General features: G+C 34.0%; 1 protein-coding gene across 1 annotated transcript in view; it reads left to right on the top strand.

Moving 5' to 3' along the window:
• The first annotated feature begins 1,693 nt into the window (after positions 1 to 1,693).
• ANOS1 (anosmin 1) overlaps positions 1,694 to 21,167 on the top strand; it is a 210,802-nt gene continuing 191,328 nt past the window's right edge. Inside the window, 2 exon segments of the mRNA XM_053706453.1 lie at positions 1,694 to 1,915; positions 1,918 to 1,973. Coding sequence (XP_053562428.1) covers positions 1,768 to 1,915; positions 1,918 to 1,973 — 204 coding nt within the window. The 5' untranslated portion in view covers positions 1,694 to 1,767.

Below are 21,167 nucleotides of genomic sequence, written 5' to 3'. Positions count from 1 at the left end.
CAGCAGCATTTTCCATTTGGGACCAGCAGTGCTCTGTGGGTCCCAAGCAGTACCGTAAATATGTATTGCGAGTGTAAAACACATAGTTATGCAGCTTTGCTAGCGACAAAATGCTATGTTCTAACGGATTAGAGCATGCCATTTTTGCACTATAACAGCTCTTTAATATATATTTGAATTTTTCTGCATTGTCAGTGGAGTATATTGTGTATCTGTTGTAAGCACCATGTACTGTAACTCATGCTTATCACTATCATATATATATAGTGTAAGTTACTGATATAGTTGACAAAGGGCTAAATAAATACATCTATACCAAAGACATAATATCTTAAATGTACAGCAGTATATTTTAATTAGAGTTAGAAGCATTTTTGCAGTATACTTACATTTGCAAAATCACTTCTGAAAAAAAAGTTATCACTGCTACATTGATAACGAAACATTTCTAGAGTTAATCTTATGTATTTTTTAAGGGACATAGAAGTGTGTATTTTAAAGGGCATTAACAATAGAGTATGTAAATGAATGCATTACTAACCCTAGTATAAGTACATATTTAAAGGGCCACTAAACCCAAAATCTTTCTTTCATGATTCAGATAGAGAATAGAAATTTAAACATTACAATTTACTTCCATTGTTTATTTTGCTTCATTTTTTAAATATCCATAGTTGAAGAAAAATCAATGCACATGGTGAGCCAATCACACGATGCTTCTATGTGCATCAACCAATCAGCAGCTAGTGAGCAAATCTAGATATGCTTTTCATCAAAGAATATCAAGAGAATAAAACAAATTAGATAATATAAGTAAATTAGAAAGATGTTTAAAATTGCATTCTCTTTCTAAATCATAAAAGAAAAAATGTGGGTGGCATGTCCCTTTAACTCCTAAGAGGGTTAAATATGTAGTTATACACACTGACAAATTAGATCATGTCTTTTCAATGTTAAACTGTCCCTTTAACAGCTCATTATTGAACATATGAGACATTTGATTTAAAAGAACATACCTAGCTTTTTAAAACTCCAGCATTCCGCTTCTAGAAAGCACAGAAGGTTGCTTCCTCTATCATTCCCCACTGCCATACAAATGCATGCTCTGAGTTTGTATTGAGTACCATAGACCAATTTGAAACCAGTACCTGAGTAATGTATGTAAGCTGCATTCAAACTGCAGTGAAAAATGCAAGGGCCAGTATATACTGCAATACATAACCATAGGGCCCTGAGTGTTGTAGTAAAGTTTATTGATTGTACAGTTTGTCACAAAGACTTCAATAAAGATTTTTGTTCTTTTATTTTCAACTGGAACACAATCTAAACTAAAATAATTTTAATATTTTTTTTTTCCATTTTGGTTAATGCAATATTTCAGTCATTCTCACCTTTATATGTATACCAACGACTTATTAAAGAGAGTGGAGTTTTCCTACATATTTGTTTTTTAATATTAATGGCATGATAATTCTATAGTATTTAAATGGTATCCTCTCCTTTACCAACCTGTCACTCATTCCCTTTTCCCGGCCAATAGAGATAGTCTCTGTCAGGCTGAGTCCGCCCTCAGGAGGTTTCAGCTGCCTGGAGAGGAGTGGTGAGAAGCAGCAGGAGGAGGGGGAGAACACTGAGCTAAAACGAAATAGAGTTGAATGATTGAACTTTCTTTTTTGTTTCTGCAGAGCTGAAGCCTTTTATTCATTTCCCACTCAGTCAGTGCTTTTGCAGATCTGTGCAGGGAGCTCACCCATTCATCTGTTGGACATGATGTGGCTGCAGGATCACGGCTGCTCTATGACATTTTTTCTGTGGATTATCTTGCTGTGGGGTAGCTTCAACTCAGCTGCTGCTTCTGCTTCTCGCAAACAGGACGAGTCAGTCTCCACGCTGAGTGTTTACAGAGCAAGATGCACGTCAGGTGTCTGAGCCTGCACATCACTCGCATCTCTGCCTTCTTCAAACACTTCCAGGTACTTCCCGTGCACGCTATGTTGTTATTGCCCACTTCAGGGTAGTAGGTTCGAATCCCCTCAAAGCAGAAGTCTTCTTTTATGTCACATTACAGTAGTACAAATTGCCTGCAAAGTGCAGGTTAGTTAACCCATATTCCTAATGCAGCCACAGAAAGTACTGTTTGCAAGTGCATGTAGTAGCTTTAAACATCACTGGGAGTTTGAAGGTTCAAGTCCAGGAAAATCTTTTAAAGGCTTATTTTATGTCACATTTTATAAATTGCCATTAGTTAACTCATATTTCTAATGCAGACACAGAAGGTACAAGTGATGGATAGTATATGTAGTAGCACAAAACATCAAGTGCACGTTTGATGTAGCTTTTTGAAATGAAAAAGAACAAATCAGATATCTGTTGTAGCTCTGAACATTTTTTACTTTAGACATCAAAATAAATGTAACTATTATGTGTCACAGTGTGCTTATAGGGACATGATCTTTTACTATTCTATTACAAAAGACTAAGCACTCTGTTGTATTTTAATGATTGCACAGCACCTCATTCCAATGGTCACTATTTTGCTACCAAAGAGGTCAACATCTGGGACATAATGTGCTCCAATAAACTGCTATGAAATGTACAGCTGCCCTATAATAATACTGAAATCTCATCTATTGAGTTGAATTCTGTATTTGGAAAATCTAAAAGCATCTGCTTCTCAATAAGTTTAGGCTATCCCAATAGTCTATCCATAGGCACCCTAAGGGTAACAAATGCTGTTAATAAAACTCTGGTCTCTAATTAATGCTGTTGAGATACTTTGACCATATAGTTGTCTTCAGAATTTAGAGATTTTTATAACACATAATGGCAGTTTTATTGCCACTCATATAAATGTCTTACCATTCAAACCATCTGTTGATAGAGTACCATCAATAGGAAAGGCACTCATTATTACTATGTGTGTTTTGTTTTTTGTTTTTTAACTAGACTTGTAGTGGGTAGGCATCCAAACTGGGTAATGGGCCATGAAATGGTTAGAACAGTAATGGGCTTCATAAATTCTATACAACCTAATGGTATTAAGAGAAAATCCTAGATTTCATTAAACAAAATTTACTTACTCACTACAAGGCACATGAGTGTCTCAAAATATTTTGCCAAAGGGATGTTTATGTAGAATAATTCTTCCCTTAGCAGTTTATGACACCTGTTGGCTTTTACGGTGACAAATGCCATATCTATGGTCCGTCTCAGCATGTTGGAGTCATAAAACTGAGGGGAGATGGATTTAGAGATGATAGGTTTGTGTCATGTATGTATAGCTTCAGGCGTCTAGTTAATGTCAGAATTGATAAACTTAAGCAAATCAGTTTGATAATAAAGTCATTTCAGATTTTTCAGCTACAATATGTATTGTTTTATTATTTAATTATAATATGGCAGCACTGTATTAAATGATTAAAGTCAAACACCAATACACATGATGCTTGCATTTATTGAAACTAAATTTAAAATTGGTACACAAGGAGTTGGGAGTTTGCACTGTGTATGCAATATATTTCTGCTTCTGCAGCTATGTTATGAAAAAAAGTATATTGTTAGCAGTAGGCATTCTGTTACAGTAAATCCAGTTGTAAATGTATTACACATGTGTTTGCAAAAATTTCACATTTTATTATAGCAGGTTTTATACTGCAGGGCACTAGTCAGTTGTTTTCCTGTAAAATTACTAAAATCATAAAAATGTACTTTTTTAATTTGAAAAAAAAAAAATAGCTCTCTATATATTTTATTAAAAATAACACTTTCATAACATTAGTAATACTGTTTAAATTAGCTTATAAAATCTCTTAGCCAGACAGTTAACTATGCATAAAACATTTTTGAGGTTGTGTAGGAGGTAAATAGAGATATGTACATGTTAGCAGAAATTTGTGAATCATTTGTTTTTCCAATTTAATAGGCACTATCTTATTATGATGTATGATTATATTCTGGAAAGCAACCTTGAAAAGTGAAAAAAAAAAAAAAAAAAAAAAAAAAACCCTCAATATTGCACTTTGCCAAAAAAAAAAAAAAAATTCAGACATTAGCTACTCACTGAAATTAACTTAGCTGTATATATAGTGTGATTTTTAGTGGTCAGTTATGATCATTGGTAATAGTAACCGTTTTTTTTTTTAGAATTTTACACATTTCTTCTTCATGTAGTGCATTTAAAATGTAATTTAAACATCAGGTTTTAATGTGTCTAAAAGATGGTGTTTGAATATGCTCAACACATTTTTACTTGTCTCAGTCCTTAGTAAACCTACTTTTTATTTTCTGGCTTGTAGAGACTTGACTGTATTTACCAATAGGCTTTAATATAGCTAAAGATTGATGCAGCTTTACAAATTATGCATTGACTTTTAACAATGTTATATTATTTTGATACCACTTTTACTTGCCTCTTTTTTTTTTTGTTTACATTATGATGAATCTCTAGTAGGTCGTATACATGCAGGAAAATGCCCCTAAGTCCAGTTAAGTTATTGATAATTGCTTTAAAAAAGATTTCTTACTTAATGTTTAATATATTTACTTTATATTTATAAAAAAAAAAATATTTGTGTTAAATATTTCCACTATTTTTTTGTTCTTGGTTAGATTTCTGTAAACATTTAAATATACATTTTCCAATTACTCCAGCACCAAGGTGACTAATTGATCATTTATGTCTCAGTTGCTGTGATGTGCAAGCTTTTGAGTAGAGCAATCCATTGATTTATTGACAAGAGTCTCCAATGCATGCCTATGAATACTTAACAGAGGATAAAGTGCTGAAGTGAGATGTGGGGGTCATAGAGATCAGATCACTGTATTTATGTCAAGTGCCTTTCTTCAATATATACTTAAAAATACAAAAGCACAGTTGTATCAATTCTTAAAGATGGCTTTACTTTATCTTTGTTATTCTTCTTTGGAGTATGTGTTAACTTTATAATTAGACTTAAGAACATCAGAAAACAAATTACAGCTGTTAATTAGTCTCAGTATCAAGTCTTATGGGCTATACCACAATATGGAATAATACCTGTACTTGAGGATCACCCTACTTGTACATTAATTACCTCTTCTTTGATCTAAAATTGTGCTTGTCCCAAACTCCTTAGAGAGGCCAAAAAGCAAATGCAGTAGCTTGGATTTTCAAAAATCTGCAAATTGCCTAAACCAGCTATTTGATTTGCAGCATTTTGAAAACTTAGATTATATCATTTGCTTCTTTGTTTTTCTTGGGAGTGTGAGACAAGCACACAAGGAAGAGGTATTTAATGTGCCTTTTTAAATGTCAACCTGCACTGAAACTCTAACCAAAACCCTCTGCTACTGAAGAACAGAGTGCAATCTCTTTGGTACTTATTATTAACTGCAAGAAGAGGAAAGAAAAAAAAAACCCATCAATAAATAGATAAATGTTTTGACCAGCTTCAGCTTATTCTAAAAAGAAATAAGATTTAGGAGACTGAAGCAGTCTATATAAGATTTGAGTTTCATGTGTGTGTTTGTTTTACAGAGAATATCCTCAGCTTCTATATAAAACACAAGGTGCATTCACAAAGTTGTCTTGCTAGTAATAAAGTCAGAATACAACTGTCATCTGTGGATCAGCTTTTAAAGTGAACTAATGAGGGTTTTTTTAAGTTAGGGCCATTTGCTTATGTGAACATTTGTGTTTTGACTGGTGCTACTCATTTAAACAGAGTTATAATGTGATTTGATTTATGTATTTGGAGGTTAATGAACGTTTTAACTAGAATCTTGATTAAAACTATGATTTAAAGGAACTTTTGAATGTATTTACATGAGGATACATTAATTATACATCATATGAAATTGTTTTCTAAGATGTTAAACTTTATCAAAACTTGCAATGTTTCGCCATTTATACCAAAAAATTGCCAAAAATATCTTGATACTATATATTAGGACATCTTGAAACCTCTTGTTTTTTGCAAGTACAGAAATACTAGGATTATGCTTTATCCTTTCTTTATAGAGCATCAAACACATCTAAACTTGTATAAGAGAAATCTAAACGTAAATATCTTCTATAAAGGGCCACATAAACAGAAAGGGAGAGAGCAGAGATATTATGGAAGAAAGGGGTTGTACAGAGACTGAAAAAACATAATTCATGAAGAGTATGGTCATTAGGTGTCTTGTGAGAGAAAGTGAGCCCATACAGAGAGAAGGTGCATTGTGGGTAGTGGATGGGTGGTGATTGGTTATTATTAGGTTGGCTACTGGACCATATACAGATTTAATGTGATTCCTGTCCAGATTGAAAGGTACTTATCAGCCCCATATGAGAGAGAGAGACACACATAGTGAGTGTGGACAGCAAAGAAGGGTACATGGAGTTATACATAAAGATTATAATACATAGAAAATGAAGAGGAGAGAGAGACAGAGAGAGATGTCATACAGAGTATGGAAAGGGATATCTGATATAGATAGATAAATATGTACATAATATATAATACTATAAATAGATATAGTTGTAGTGCTGATCAGTCTGATGAAGACTTGCTTTGACATTCTGAAACCATTTTAATCAGGTCAGATACATATGCCAGATATTTTTAGATGTTAATACTAAGTGATGATCTTGCAATTTCTGTATATGTTTCCTTGTCTGTGTTTGTAATTATAGAACATACAGGGTGTTTTTTGGTATCTCTTTATATATTATATTAAACCTGATCCACTGGGATTTGATTCTACACAAAAGTATACCTCACAACCCAATAAAAATACAGTTCTGATCTAGAGTATATGAAACAGCATGGATATAGAACATTACCAGAAAGATATTTTAATATGACTGAGTGTAGCGTTTATATTTACAGAACTGGTAAAACAATTAAGAAGTTGAGTCTGCAGATGAATCTTGTAGATGGGAGAGATGAGAGCTTGGCGGATTTGTATGTCTTTGATCCTGCCAGCTGTTAGCCTGTTGTGGCATGCTGCACAACTTATACAAACATTGAGTGCCTGAATGGATTTCAGTGTACACAAACACACGCTTGAGGAGTAGAATTAGAATTGACTTCTATTATTTGCTGAAATAGTATAGTAGTTAAAAACCTATTACAAGCTAGTAAAATCAATAGCTAATTCTTCACTGACATGTAAGGTCTGAAGGTGTTTCTTTGATAAACATGGATTAATAATAATATGATCATTTGGTAAATATAATAGATGCCGAAAGGATATATATATATATATATATATATATATATATATATATATATATATATATATATATATATATATATGATGAAAAATTATATTTGAATCTATAGATTATTTTAGGCAAAGTATTTAATGTCAGTTCTGACCACTGACCCTGTCTGCATTTTCAGTCCTGAGAATGTAACCCAGAAATTCCTTGCTCCCTATATTTATTGCTCGTTACTTTCCATTTATTTATAGGACATATTGGTCACAGGGGTCAGGTTTTCTTTAGACTTCTAGTGATCTTATGGGATCTATCGCAAGTGTAAGAAAAAAAAAATGCCTCTGATTTAAAATATCCCACCTCTCTTTTAAAATAACTTTAAAACCATTTTTATATAATAAATTACTTTAAACTCCTTGAGATTGTACTATAAAATATTTTTATTATTTGTACTAAAAAATGGAATATGTGTTGTTTATTTATTTTGCCCCCTTTTCCTATGATGTAATTTGAAAAATGGTTGGCTTTCCAATCCCTGTTAGGAGTGGAAGGGAAGGCTTCAAGTGTGACTGCTATATTCAACTCATTCATTGGTTGTACACTCTACGGACCTATTTATAAATGTACCTAATTGGCCTCAACAGAATAGGCGGTGCTGAGGCAGTGCAAGGAAACTAAAACTTTACACTTCAATATAATTAAATACCTGCATATTATTCCCCCAGCTAATTTTTACTTTCTATATTTCATTCTGTATAGACTTGATTTGGTGTTTTAATGTCCCCATGTTACAAATGATTTGCAATGCATATAAATAAATGTTTTTTTTATCATTTAAACTGTTTTACTGTTAGCAAACCTTGCATTGTTTTGTAGTCCATGCATGTAACCTTTGAAAATGCTCTTGAGTTTGTTTTTCTTATCTCTCTTGCTGTGGTCAGTTAGGGACAGATAGAAATAAGCTCTTACACTGGTCAACAAATCACAATGTAGTGGTTGCCTAACAAAAGAAGGCCAGGAAGTTATAAATAACCATAAACTTAATACAGAGTATGAGAAAATGTCTAGAGGGATCAGGATTTTTATTTCAATTTGAATCTATATGTAAAGATACTTTTTAAATGAAAATCAACCAATGGTAAATAAAATAACCATGTTCAGTTGTATACTAAAAATGAATTCTTCATTAAAGTTCTGTACCTTTAAAACGTTACTTTGCTAAATTGGGGCAACTTTCAGACAGAATATAAGAGTTTAGGAAACAATTAAATTTACTTCTATTAGTAAATTTACCTAATTCTCTTGGTATCCTTTATTGAAAAGGATATCTAGGTAGGCTAAGGAACAGCAATGCACTTCTGGAATCTAGCTGGTGATTGGTGGCTGTACACATATGTCTCTTGTCATTGGCTGATCACATGTGTTTAGCTAGCTCTAATTAGTGCATTGCTGCTCTGGAGCCTACTTTGACTATGTGTTTAACCCCATTTGCCGGAGTTAAACACATAATTATATGCAATTATATGCAGCAAATATTGCAATAATAAAATATTGCAATAATAAAATGATCTAACATATTAAAAATATTTTTGCACTTGTATGTCCCTTTAAAGACTATCACAGTATAACTACTTTCACTAATTTAATGTGCTGACTTCACAGTACACATTTGTAATAATTTGTATGCAGAACCAATTTCTTGCGCTTCATCCAGTAAATTATGGCTTTGCCCATGTCAACATATTTATGGGGGGGGGGGGGGTGAAATCAATATAACATATTTCCTCATTGATATCTGCTGTAACTCATTTATCATTTAATGTCTGAATGTCAGCATGCTATTACATATTATGTGTCAGCACAGCAGAAAATAAAACTCATTATTATAAAAAAAAAGTACAGCCAGGGGCATTTTTTATTATATCATCTTTTTTTCTGTACTGAAATAGAATGTTGATGTAATTATAGCTTTTGTGTTTATAAAGTTATTAAATATTTATATGGTTACATAATCATTTTTATGCATATTTTTACAGAATTTAGATTTTTTTTAACTTAAAGGGACAGTTTACTCAAAAATTTTCTCCCCTTTAATTTGTTCCCAATGATCCACTTTACCTGCTGGAGTGTATTAAATTGTTTACAAGTAGCTCCTTTACCCTTATATTGGCATTTGAAATAGTTAATTTGACATGTGGTATCCCCACCTATTCTGAAAGTTTGTGGCCGCGCGTACCAGCTATAGATAAGCTGTGCAAACACAGCCAGCAGAAGAAATTACACTCCCAGTGTGATAAAGCAGAGATAAGGTAATAAATTGTTGATTTTTCTTTGTTCTCTCAAAGTATTGGTGATTGTTTTAAGGACAGATATAAGATAAAGAAGCAGGTATATGTGCACAATGTGATACAGTAATGAGATCTGATTATACCTACAAGCTCAACCTATTTTATTAGGCTGTGGCTTCAAAACACAAAATCAGAGATTTAATATACAGAAATAAACCTTAAAAAGCTAATTTTCATACATTTTTTACTCTGCAGTTGGTAAAAAAAACAATTGTAAACACATTAAGGGAAAAACTATTTTACAGTATACTGTCCCTTTAATTCTCACTTTGATCTAAAACAGGAACAAATTCATGGAATCCTTCAAGGTTCAGTGAATGCATATGATAGTACTAAGTATTAGGACCAATTAGTTCATACCTATTCTTCACATGTCTATTTAATCCATTTTGTTTCTAGAAATCATTTTTGATTCATGGCATTTGGCATCTCTAATTAAAGGGGAATTCTAACTTAGTGTCCACCTTCAACAATCTGTTTAATCATTGGATAGTGGTTAAAGGGATATAAACCCCTTTTTTTCTTTCATGATTCAAATAGAGCATGCGATTGTAAGCAACTTTCTAATTTACTCCTATTATATTTTTTGTTCTCTTGGTATCTTTTTTTGAAAAGCAAGAATGTAAGCTTAGGAGCTGGCCCATGTTTTTGTTCAGCACCTGGGTAGCGCTTGCTGATTGGTGGCTAAATGTAGCCACTAATAAGCAAGCACTACACAGGGCGCTGAAGCCACCAATCAGCAAACGCTACTCAGGTGCTGAAGCAAAGATGGGCTGGCTCCTAAGCTTACATTCCTGCTTTTTCTAATAAAGATACCAGGAGAACAGAGAAAGATTAATAATAGGAGTAAATTAGAAAGTTGCTTAAAATTGCATATTCTATCCGAATCATGAAAGAAAGGAAAAAAAAAATGGTTTTCATATCCCTTTAAATGTAAAGCTGAAGTCCAGCTTAAAGCTGCAACACCAGCTAGCGGACCAATTTGAAGCAGCAAATGAATGTAGCAACCAATTACCTGATGTGTCTTACTTAGGAACTAAAAGTGATGGTCCTCTGAGTCAAACTTTAGCTATTTGTTTGACTCATTTGCTGGGGTTAAACACATATGGCTCCATTTATCAAGCTTGGAAGCCCTTGTGAAACAGACTTGCTCATGCAAACTTGCAAACAAAAGTTAAAAAGCATTGGTCTTAGAGTGACATTCCAGACAGAACTGAAATGCATATTTCAGTTTTGAATAGAAGCACATCTATTAACAACACATATTTTATTAAAACTATCACAGTTTTCATTGACAGCTTTTTCTGTGCACAGGGATGATTTAAAGGGACATTACACACTAAATAAATGTTAGATAGACTGATGCATTAAGAAAAAAAGATTAGTCTCTGAATAACATGTAGCTGTATTTTTTAAAGTTACATTAGTTGTTTAAATAGTGATAAAATAAGTGTAAAGGTTTGATGTATATAAAACAATGGGAGCTGCCATATTGTAACTTAGGTTACTTTCTCTGCTGTGACCAATTAGAGACAGTTATAAATAGGTCACTAGAGTGTGCAGCCATTGGCTGTGTGGAATATAACATGGTTCTGCACTTCCATTTCTAACAAGAACTGAAATGCTCACAATTACAGAATGGAATTACAGAAAATGGGGACAAAATAATTCATTAAAGTATATTAGAGTTTATATATATATATATATATATATATATATATATATATATATATATATATATATATCCTATTTCCCATTTTATATTACCATCTCAAAGTATTTAATGTCCCTTTATTTCACATGATACAATGCACCTCTGGCTCTCTGAGTAGACCAGCTCTTTAAAATGCTGATAGATATGTTCCATGCAGATGTTCATAGTAAACTCTGCTATAGCTTTTAGTAGAAGCATTTTTGGTAATATATGTATATTGCAAACATGCTTCTAATCAAAACTGATGTTTATTTTACTTTTGGCTGAAATGTTCCAACTATTTCTTCCTAACATTTTCTCCACCTCGGAGGTGACAGGGTTAAATGATCCTGGACTAATGTGTCAGGGATGATTGGGAAGCCCTTCTCTTGCACGATTAGTTGTGTAAAGCCAGGGGGCGTGGCTTCACTAGCACTTGTTTGTGCAATGTTAGAATCGAGCAGTAAATGCTGCCTCATTAGCACCTAACAAGGCTGCTACAGGGGTCATAGTTTGCAGAGGAATTGTGTTAAAGTAAAATGTTCAAATGAATTACATTATTTCTGTGTTTCCATTAGAATATCGCTTTAAGCAATTTGAATAGTGATTTTAGCTTTACCGGAATATGTTGTTAGCATTCACTATACTGTATTGAACTGATCAGCTTACAATACAAATGACATTTTAATTACCCAGGGTACAATATACTGCCAATTACTGAGATTAGTTTACAGTTTGTAGCTCTGTTTGAAGCCCTTTGTAACATTGTTGTCAGTTTTGTGTCATTTATACCAATCTCATGCGAAAAGGGAAGTTGATATCTAATTGACTGTAACAGTAGCTGACCAGGCTTTAATATGACTCATGCATTTCACTTCTACTGGGGAGTTCCTAGTGAGCTTTTGAAGTGATCTTGAGAAGAGACACGTTAGAATTATTGTGCAAGTGGTAAACACAATTGAGAAATCTATCAATCTAAATAACAATAAAAATCTTTTTACAAATTCCTCAAAACTATATATAGCAAAAATGATACCACAACTTTATTTGTCTGGTGCATGAATGAGGTCTGGTTAGCAATATGTGAGTTGCAGATGAGGTTAGGTAAATGCTTCAGTATAGCATCATGCAACAATGTGCAGGATATTTTAAGCTTTGGATCATACCAGTGCTCCAAGATATGTTCTCAATCCTAAAAACATACAATTTTGGAAGATGGAGGGCCAATAAAAATTTATTAAATTACCTTGTTGTGTCTAATGTTGTAGTACTTTTTTTTTTTTATCCCATTTGGATCTCATTTGCTATCAGAAGATTGATACAAGTTCTTGTTTGGCTTCAAAATGAAGTAAATATTGAAGGGATGTTCACATGAAAAAACAACAACTGATCCTAATTTAATATATTTTCAACACAGTGGAGTTAAACACATAGATAAAGAAGTCCCACTTGGAAACTGCAAGCATTGCAGTTCCCAGGTAGAACGCAAATAGGGGTAGGTTTATTAAGCTGCATATGGAGCTTTTTGGGCTATGTGGAACAGGTTTGCATAAGCGAAATTGCTGCCACATATTTAAAGGGACACTAAATAAAAATTAAACTTTCATTATTCAGATAGAGTATGCAATTTTAAACAACTTTCCAATTTACTTCCATTAACAAAATGTGCACAGTCTTTTTATATTTTAAATTTTTGAGTCACCAGCTCCTATTGAGCATGTGCAAGAATAAGCGTGTATGCATTTGTGAATGGCTGATTGCTGTCACATGCTACGTGTATGCATTTGTGATTGGCTGATGGCTGTCACATGGTACAGGGGGAGTGGAAAAATACATCATTTTTAAAATTGTCAGAAAAAAAATCTACTACTCATTTCAAGTTCAGACTAAGTGCTATTGCATTGTCTTGTTATCTTACATTGGTTGATTATGCAAATCTACTGTGTTGACTGGTCCTTTAAGAAGCAGAGGACTGCTTCTCTTTCCTCTCCACCACCGCAGAAGTGACAAGATCAGTCACTCATTCAGGGTGTTCAGTACTTGCTAACCTATCCGCCGGCAGAGATAGTAAATCTACCCCTAATGAGCAAATCAGGAATGGCAGTTGCAAGACCCTCATTTACTTGCCGCTGTACTTTATCTGGATGCCAGTAATGAAAAATGTACACGCTCCAGTGAATCAGAGCTTTTAGAGAGAGCATTTCAATGTTAAAATGTTAAAGGAAAATAAAAGTCAGAATAAAACTCATAGTTCAGACAGAGCATATCATCTTAAGTCACTTTTCAGTTTATTTGTATTATCAAATTCACTCTGTTGTCTTTGTATTCTTTTTTTTTTTTTTTAAAAACACACCTAGGTAGAATTAGGAGTAGCAGTGCAGTACTGGAAGTTAGATGTTGTTTGGTGGCTACAGACTTATGACTTTTGTCATTGGCTCACTGACTGTGTTTAAAGTGATGGTAAACTCTCCCCTTTTTAAAATCAGATCTGAATGTAAGCGCTATTTTAGATGGAGTTTTATTCATCATGTGCAATGAAGATGCGCTGTAACTTAGTTTTTAATATAGATATGAAATTCAAATACCCCACGTTACACCACCCACTTCAAAAGTCAATTTTTCTGTCAGCTAAATGAGTGAATTACTCTCCAATCAATGCTTTAGCTACAACAAAAGTGCCATATGGGGAGAGCGCTGATTGGACAACAATTCAATCTGTTAGTTCACAGAAAATTTTACTTTTGAAGTGGGCGGAGGAGCATGCAGTATTTGAATTTAATATCTATATTAAAAAGCATGTTATACTGCATCTTCATTACAGCTAATGAATTAAACTCCATCTAAAATAGCGCTTACATTCCAGATCTGATTTTAAAAAGGGGAGAGTTTACCATCACTTTAAGTATGTCCCAGTAGTGCATTGTTGCTTTGGAGATTACTTTATTTATGCATGATACATACAAGCAGCAGTGGAATAATACAATTATCTAACATGTTTTTGGACTTTTATGTCCCTTTAAGATCTTATGCTGCCTGGGTAGGAAATCAATGTAGAAAAAAAAGTTGACTCCCTACTCGCACGCAAACCCAATCACATATTTACATATGCGCATACCCAATCGCAAATTCTGAAGTGCGCTAACCCGTCATAAAAATATTAATATTTCACTTTACAATGTTCTGCACATAGCAGAATACTGAAACAAAAAAGAAAGGGCGCCTCCTAGTGTAGCCAGTATATATAAGGATAAATAGAATGAGATATAGATTTTGTACTCACATGTAGTGAAGGCAAAGATAATGCCTAGATGAGCAGTCTGGAAACTTATCAGTGTCCCAGTTGACTGTGCATAAGAATGCTAGGGCAGCTCCTCTTAGTAGATTTCCAAAATCATCTGAAAAGTAAAAAGATATACAGAGGGCGACTCCTAGTGTGGAATTAGTAAGCAGAGTGTGAACCCACCAGCTTTACCCTTCAGAGATATACTCACAAAGTATAGAGCACACTGTAGTGCTAATGAAGCAAGCTGGGTATATTAAAAGTGGCCCAGCGCACATACCACTCCGGTGCAAGATGGTCCAATGTATTAAAAATGTTCAGATAAAAAATCCAGGAGACTCCAGATATATATAAAAAAAAACACTTTATATGAAGATATAACAGTGTACAATAAAAATCAGTAGAGTTCGCGCAGAATACGTTCTATTTATTCATAAATACATATTTCTAAATATATCTGATGGTATTTTGGTACTATATCTATATATAGATGATTATATATAGGTATATACATACATACAGATATATATACTTCTATAAAAAATATTCATATAAGTCCAGTGAGTGCAGATATTTTGTTGCATTTGAATTGAATCCACATTTCCTGATCGCATTTACGCTCATTTCGTAGTACGAGTGCAATTTAACCTGCGCACAGACGATGCACTCCACTTGTAATCTGGCCCTAAATGTAGAAACACATCAGAATGCTAAATAATGCAGAACACAATCACTGCACTTCTGAACAAAGCCTCAGATGAAACATTAACATCAAAGCAACATCCAGACAATTCTCTAGAGACTAAAAACTTGTTGGAGAAGCTGTGATATGTCTGCAGCGTGTATCTATCAGCAATACATTAAGTTCTTAATTAGGTAACAAGTGGCAGCCAGGAACAATAACAAAAATCATATAACTGCAATACAGAATACACATTTAATACTTGTGTGCGTTTTATATATTTTATTTACAAGTATAAACATTACATTTTGTTTGCTATGATAGTACAATTTCTTATAACTATATTTATTCTTTATTTTGACTAATAGCATAGCTTGCCTGAATGTTTTTATTTGCAACAGATTTATATCTCCAGGCAATTCCTTACCACTATATACTGTAGCTCCCATACATTGACTCAGTGTCTGACTGGCCAGCTGGGATGGGGGGTGTATGAAGGATTTATATCCTCAGATGCACATAGTTTTGAGTGTTATGTTGCCTATATAGTGCATAATTTCAGCAGATAATGGAAATAACAAGGATTTATTGATTATATCAAAGGTTGAAGGGCTTGTATGTTGATTGTTATATGCTAAAAAGGACATGCTCAAGACCATAGAGATATGAGTGTATGCCTCTTCAAGGGATTCACATGGAGCATTATAAGTATAGTGGCCATATGTGTTTGTTAGATTACTAATTTCACTAAAGTGTTTATTATTGCTATTTGTTTAGCTTTAATTGATTGAGCAGGTAGCGTTTTTATCTGTTTGATGACATTGCTTACTGATGTCATACCATGTGGCAGTAGTAATTAATTGAGTAGTCAACTCAAAATGTTTTATTGTTTAAAAAGATAGACAAACCCTTTATTACCCATTCCCCAGTTTTGCATAACCAACATGGTTATATTAATACACTTTTTACCTTTGTGATTACTTTGTATTTTAGCCTTTTCTGACAGCCCCCTGATTGTATGATTTTTATTTATTATCTATTGACTTGCATTTAAGCTAATTAGTGCTGTGTTGGGCACAAGCCACAGGCATGAGCACAATGTTATCTATATGGTTCACATGTACTATCACGCCCCTGTTGTGAAAAGCTATTAAATAAGCATTTGATAAGAGGCTGTCTTTAGTGGCTTAGAAAAAGGCAGAGGTTTAATGGTTATAAAGTATATTAATATAACCATGTTGGCTGTGCAGCGCTGGGGAATCAGTAGTAAAGGCATTATCTATCTTTTTATACAATAACAATTTTGGTGTTGACTGTCCCTTTAATGTGTTTCACTTTCGCAAGTAGAAATCTGTCTTAGAAAAGAGACGAATGCTACAGGCGGCCACATTTTCTGTTTTCTGCAGCTGGCAAAACTGCAGAATGGATATGTCTTGTTACATCCAAAAGCCTTTTGGGGTACCCGGTAGTAAGTTGAAAAATGTTGTCTTAGGGTTTATTATGTCTCTTAACTGTGGGATTCGATTGGTAAAAAATAGCTCTGAAAATGTATTGATAATTATTGAGAATTTGCATTGTGAGCAGAACAGGACTGGCACATGTTAATTATAGGGACATTTTTTTGCAAAACCAATATTGAAAATAGGGCTGTTGATAAGAGATGAAAATGACTGTTATCATTTAAAAAAACGGCTCATCCGTAGCCTTTAAAATGCAGATAATCATCAAATAATAGAGTTTGTTCAACCCCATCATGTATTAAAAATTAAATTTAGGGACTGTTATTATTTCTAATTATTAGGTTTACCCCTGCATATGATTCACTAAAATGTGAAGTACTGACCGCTGCTTCTTACATTGCATGAAGCAGGCTCGCATGTGTGAACCTGCTCAACAAGGGCTCCGGAGCAGCTTACACGTCGTACATGGAGCCCATTGTACTGAAAGAAAATCAATTATTTAAAAATGTACTGTTTGATAAGCATAAAAATGACTTATTTTCTTAATTTGAAACATTCAAAGGACACCGCCATGTTGGACACTTTCCATTGCTCTCCATATGTGCACAGACATAAATTATTCCAAAATCTTCTCTGAATTGGCAGAAAACATGCTAGTAATAAACCATAGACAACCACTAATAATTCATAGGTGTCTGCATTTAGAGGGTATTTAAAAGCACTAGAGGTATCCATCCCTGTGATGCTTTCATGCAAAAGAAAAGGTTGTTGTTAGAATGGTGCATAAGGGACTTGTATGCCTAGTTCATTGTTTGCATAAAAGGATAGAATTGAATTGTGCATGGGTAAAATTCAATTTTGAATAGAAACATTTTTGCAATATACTTCCATTAGCGTTAATGAGTCTAGTAAAAATTAATGCTTTTTTTCATCAGCATACCCACATATGCTGTCAGTACCCCGCGCATCCGCATTCAAACACCAAACCTTCACAGAAAATCAGTAGTGCCCTGTATGGCACAAACAAAGTCTTCAGACCACAGCCAGCTCTCTGAGCAGACATAGTGAATCCTGATGCTCTAGTCACACATGGCATATGTATGTATGCTGCTAAAGCACCAATGCGCATTTCAATTTACACCTTTTAAAAGGATATTAAATGGTAAATACATGCTAGACTTAATGATGTATTCAAAGTAAAGGTTAGTCTTAGAATAATATGTAGATACATTTTTACAATTATATTAGTTGTTTAATTACAAATATAAGTGTAAAAGTTTAGTTTCTATAAATTACTTTAGTTTCTATAAAATAATGGGCATCACCATGTTTGAAGAACTAGTCTGTGCAAATTAAGCTGTGTGGGATCTCTTTTTGGACAGTCTCTTTTATTGCCTGTTCTATAAACCAACAAAAGGAAAATGGAACAAAATAAACAATGAAAATACATTGCTTTTAGAAACTCATACTGTTTAATATACCTTCAGCTATATTATAGACCCTTTGTCCATTTACAGAAATCATACGTGCATCATATAGATTACCCTTGTAATATTTATATCTGAGCATCATTTATGCATTGTTACTATAAGTAAAAGCTACAGAAACCTTCAAATGATAACAAGGTTAAATTTTGACTTCAGCATTCACTTTGCTTTTCAGATTTCCATTATATGTGTATGGTTCAAATAGCATAGGTTGCTATTCTTGCCCAGTTTAAATAGTGTGAAAAGGTGATGTCCTTGGAGGTTACCATAGCCTTAGCTACGTGGACTAGAGGTGCACTGCAGACAGCTGGCTATCATCTCAAATTTCAGGTAGTTTCTTCCTAGTATAGTCACAAGAGCTTAGTATTATTTTACTGTGTTATCATTTGTTGGTAGATGGGAATGTGGAGCGAATTATGTGTAAATGCTAATTGGTGTTAGCAGATCTGTATAATGCAGTTATTGTAGGACACATTTAGCGGATTTTTATTAAGATTCTATGTGTGGAGCCATACAACAAAGCACATATTTTGTGTAAATAAACGGACATTGAAAGGACTAATATTTAGACTGAGCTACTTATACTTATATGGCCAGCATATAATTGTGTGTGTGTATATATATATATATATGTATATATATATATATTTTTTTTATTTCTGTGTCTGCTCTGCCTGAGTTATGTTCAGAGAATCAGATTACCATGAGCAAATTCAGCAGATTCAGTATTGGTCGCAAACTGTTACAAGAGCATGTTGTGATAACCTCCCTTGTCTGTTTAGCAGCAAGGTTTGCTGTTCTAATGAGACAGGCAGTGACTCTCATTAATGACGTCTGCCTACTGCCTCTCTAAACCACCCCTGCTATATTGGCTCTATGCTATAAATAAAGTGGCTGGTTAATTCTACTGTGAGCTCGTGTTAGCACTTTGTGCTCAAATTCATTATTAGAAAGGATAAAGTATGAAGCAATGTTAGCACTTCCCTCAGGTGCTCGCTGCCAGCCCTGGTTCTCCCAAACCGTGTATAGAAGCTGAAAGTGTTGAAAGTGGCAGCGCTGTGTCACCTCCAGGGAACCAAGTTGCCCACGTCCTCTGGGTCAACCTTGTTGCTTTCACCTCCAAAATAAAAGAGCTCACAATAGTGTAAAATATTTCAGACAATGTGGTAGGCGCACAAACTGGTTATACTCACGAGATTGCAGTTAAAATAAGCCTTATATTAAAATCATCACAAAGGTGTCTTCAGGTGCAGCTTCAGGTTTTATTTAAAATGAGCTGTATTTTAAATAAAACCTTAAGCTGCACCTGAAGACACCTTTGTGATGATTTTAATATAAGGCTTATTTTAACTGCAATCTCGTGAGTATAACCAGTTTGTGCGCCTACCACATTGTCTGAAATATTTTACACTATTGTGAGCTCTTTTATTTTGAAGGTGAAAGCAACAAGGTTGACCCAGAGGACGTGGGCAGCTTGGTTCCCTGAAGGTGACACAGCGCCGCTACTTTAAACACTTTCTGCTCAAATTCATTAACCCGGTTAATGGACAAAATGTCCCCCAATTGCCCACAAACTAAAGTGTAAGATTCCTTTATTAAAATAAAAAATTGTAGCGTCTTTATTTTTTATTTTTTTAAATAACTACACAAAGCAGTTATAAGGGGTTAAAGTAAGGGGATGTGGGGTGTTAGAAAAGTGCCTTTACATGTGGACTGTGTTAAAACTGTAAATATATATGTATATGCTTATATATATTTATGTGCTAATAAGTGTATATACATATTTAAACAATAAATATATATGTATATAATCATATACATATATATTTAAACTTTGCTGCCCAACGCTGCGCAACTTACCTTCTTCTCTGCCCTATGTTCTGTGCTCTGTCTATCTGCATCAGAATGAGGCTCCCATTGAAGCCCATGGAAGCGCACTGTTGTGAGAGCAAAGCTTCCATGCAATTCGAACGGGAGGTCACAGTCGCCTTGCACTCAACTTGTAATACCAGCGCACATTTGCATGCATTGTTATTACAGAGTGAAGCGCAAATATCGTGCTCGCCAAAGCGCAATGTTGCGCTTCACTCGTAATCTAGCCCTTATTGTGTCTGTTTATGTCCATTTAATGGATGTGTATATGGACTGTCTACTTGTAGGAGAAACAAGAAAACAGCGCATCCACGATTCACAGTAGAGTTTATTCAGGAGACACACCTACACATATAAAATTACACTTACAAGATAATGATGATAAAAGTGCCTGTAGCTCAAATAGCTTGATGGTTATATTCGTGAGCAGTCTACACAGAGGTTTCCTCTTTATGCCGACCAGCAGCTTCCAATTAGACCTCCTCGTTCAGGCTTGGATACAGCAACTTTCTCAAATACAGAGATTTAAAACACAATATTCCTCATATCATGGGAATATAGAACACCCAACGCATTTCCTCTGCTCACAGGCAGACTTTCTCAAGGGACATGTATTGTATAACTGATTCTGTTCTCAGACCAAACTTTAAATTTTCAATTTTCCCGCACTCTCTACCTGTCTGTGGGAGGGTAACCAGTATACCATGTTTCCCTTAATACATAGGCACTAAAACCACAAACAGTCAAAGAGAGGTGCATTCTATGCTCTGACCTTCTGCCTAAACATTAAAAGGAAAGAGAATCACCAATGTCTTAAAAATATGTGGAAATATAGAACATATAATTATATACATTAAGAAATTATTTTAAAAATTATTATATATATATACAAATGAACTAACTTAATCTTACTCATGATACTTAACCCCCATTTCATATTGCACTTAATTCATACATTTATGCTTCATGAAAAATATAAGCTTAAAAATAGTGAAAGATGGTAAAAAATGGTGAAACCATTGATATAAAATAATAAAAAATTATAAAAAATTATACAAAATTCCATTTACCTCTCTATTGTCACTCCTGCTTTTGGAGATTTGAGAAGTGTGTATTTAGTTCATGAAGGCCTGCAAATCAATATCAATATTCAGGCCTTTAG

The sequence above is a fragment of the Bombina bombina genome, chromosome 3 (assembly GCF_027579735.1).
Source record: "Bombina bombina isolate aBomBom1 chromosome 3, aBomBom1.pri, whole genome shotgun sequence".
Taxonomy (NCBI): Eukaryota; Metazoa; Chordata; class Amphibia; order Anura; family Bombinatoridae; genus Bombina; species Bombina bombina.
This window is presented reverse-complemented; position numbering and strand designations above follow the sequence as displayed.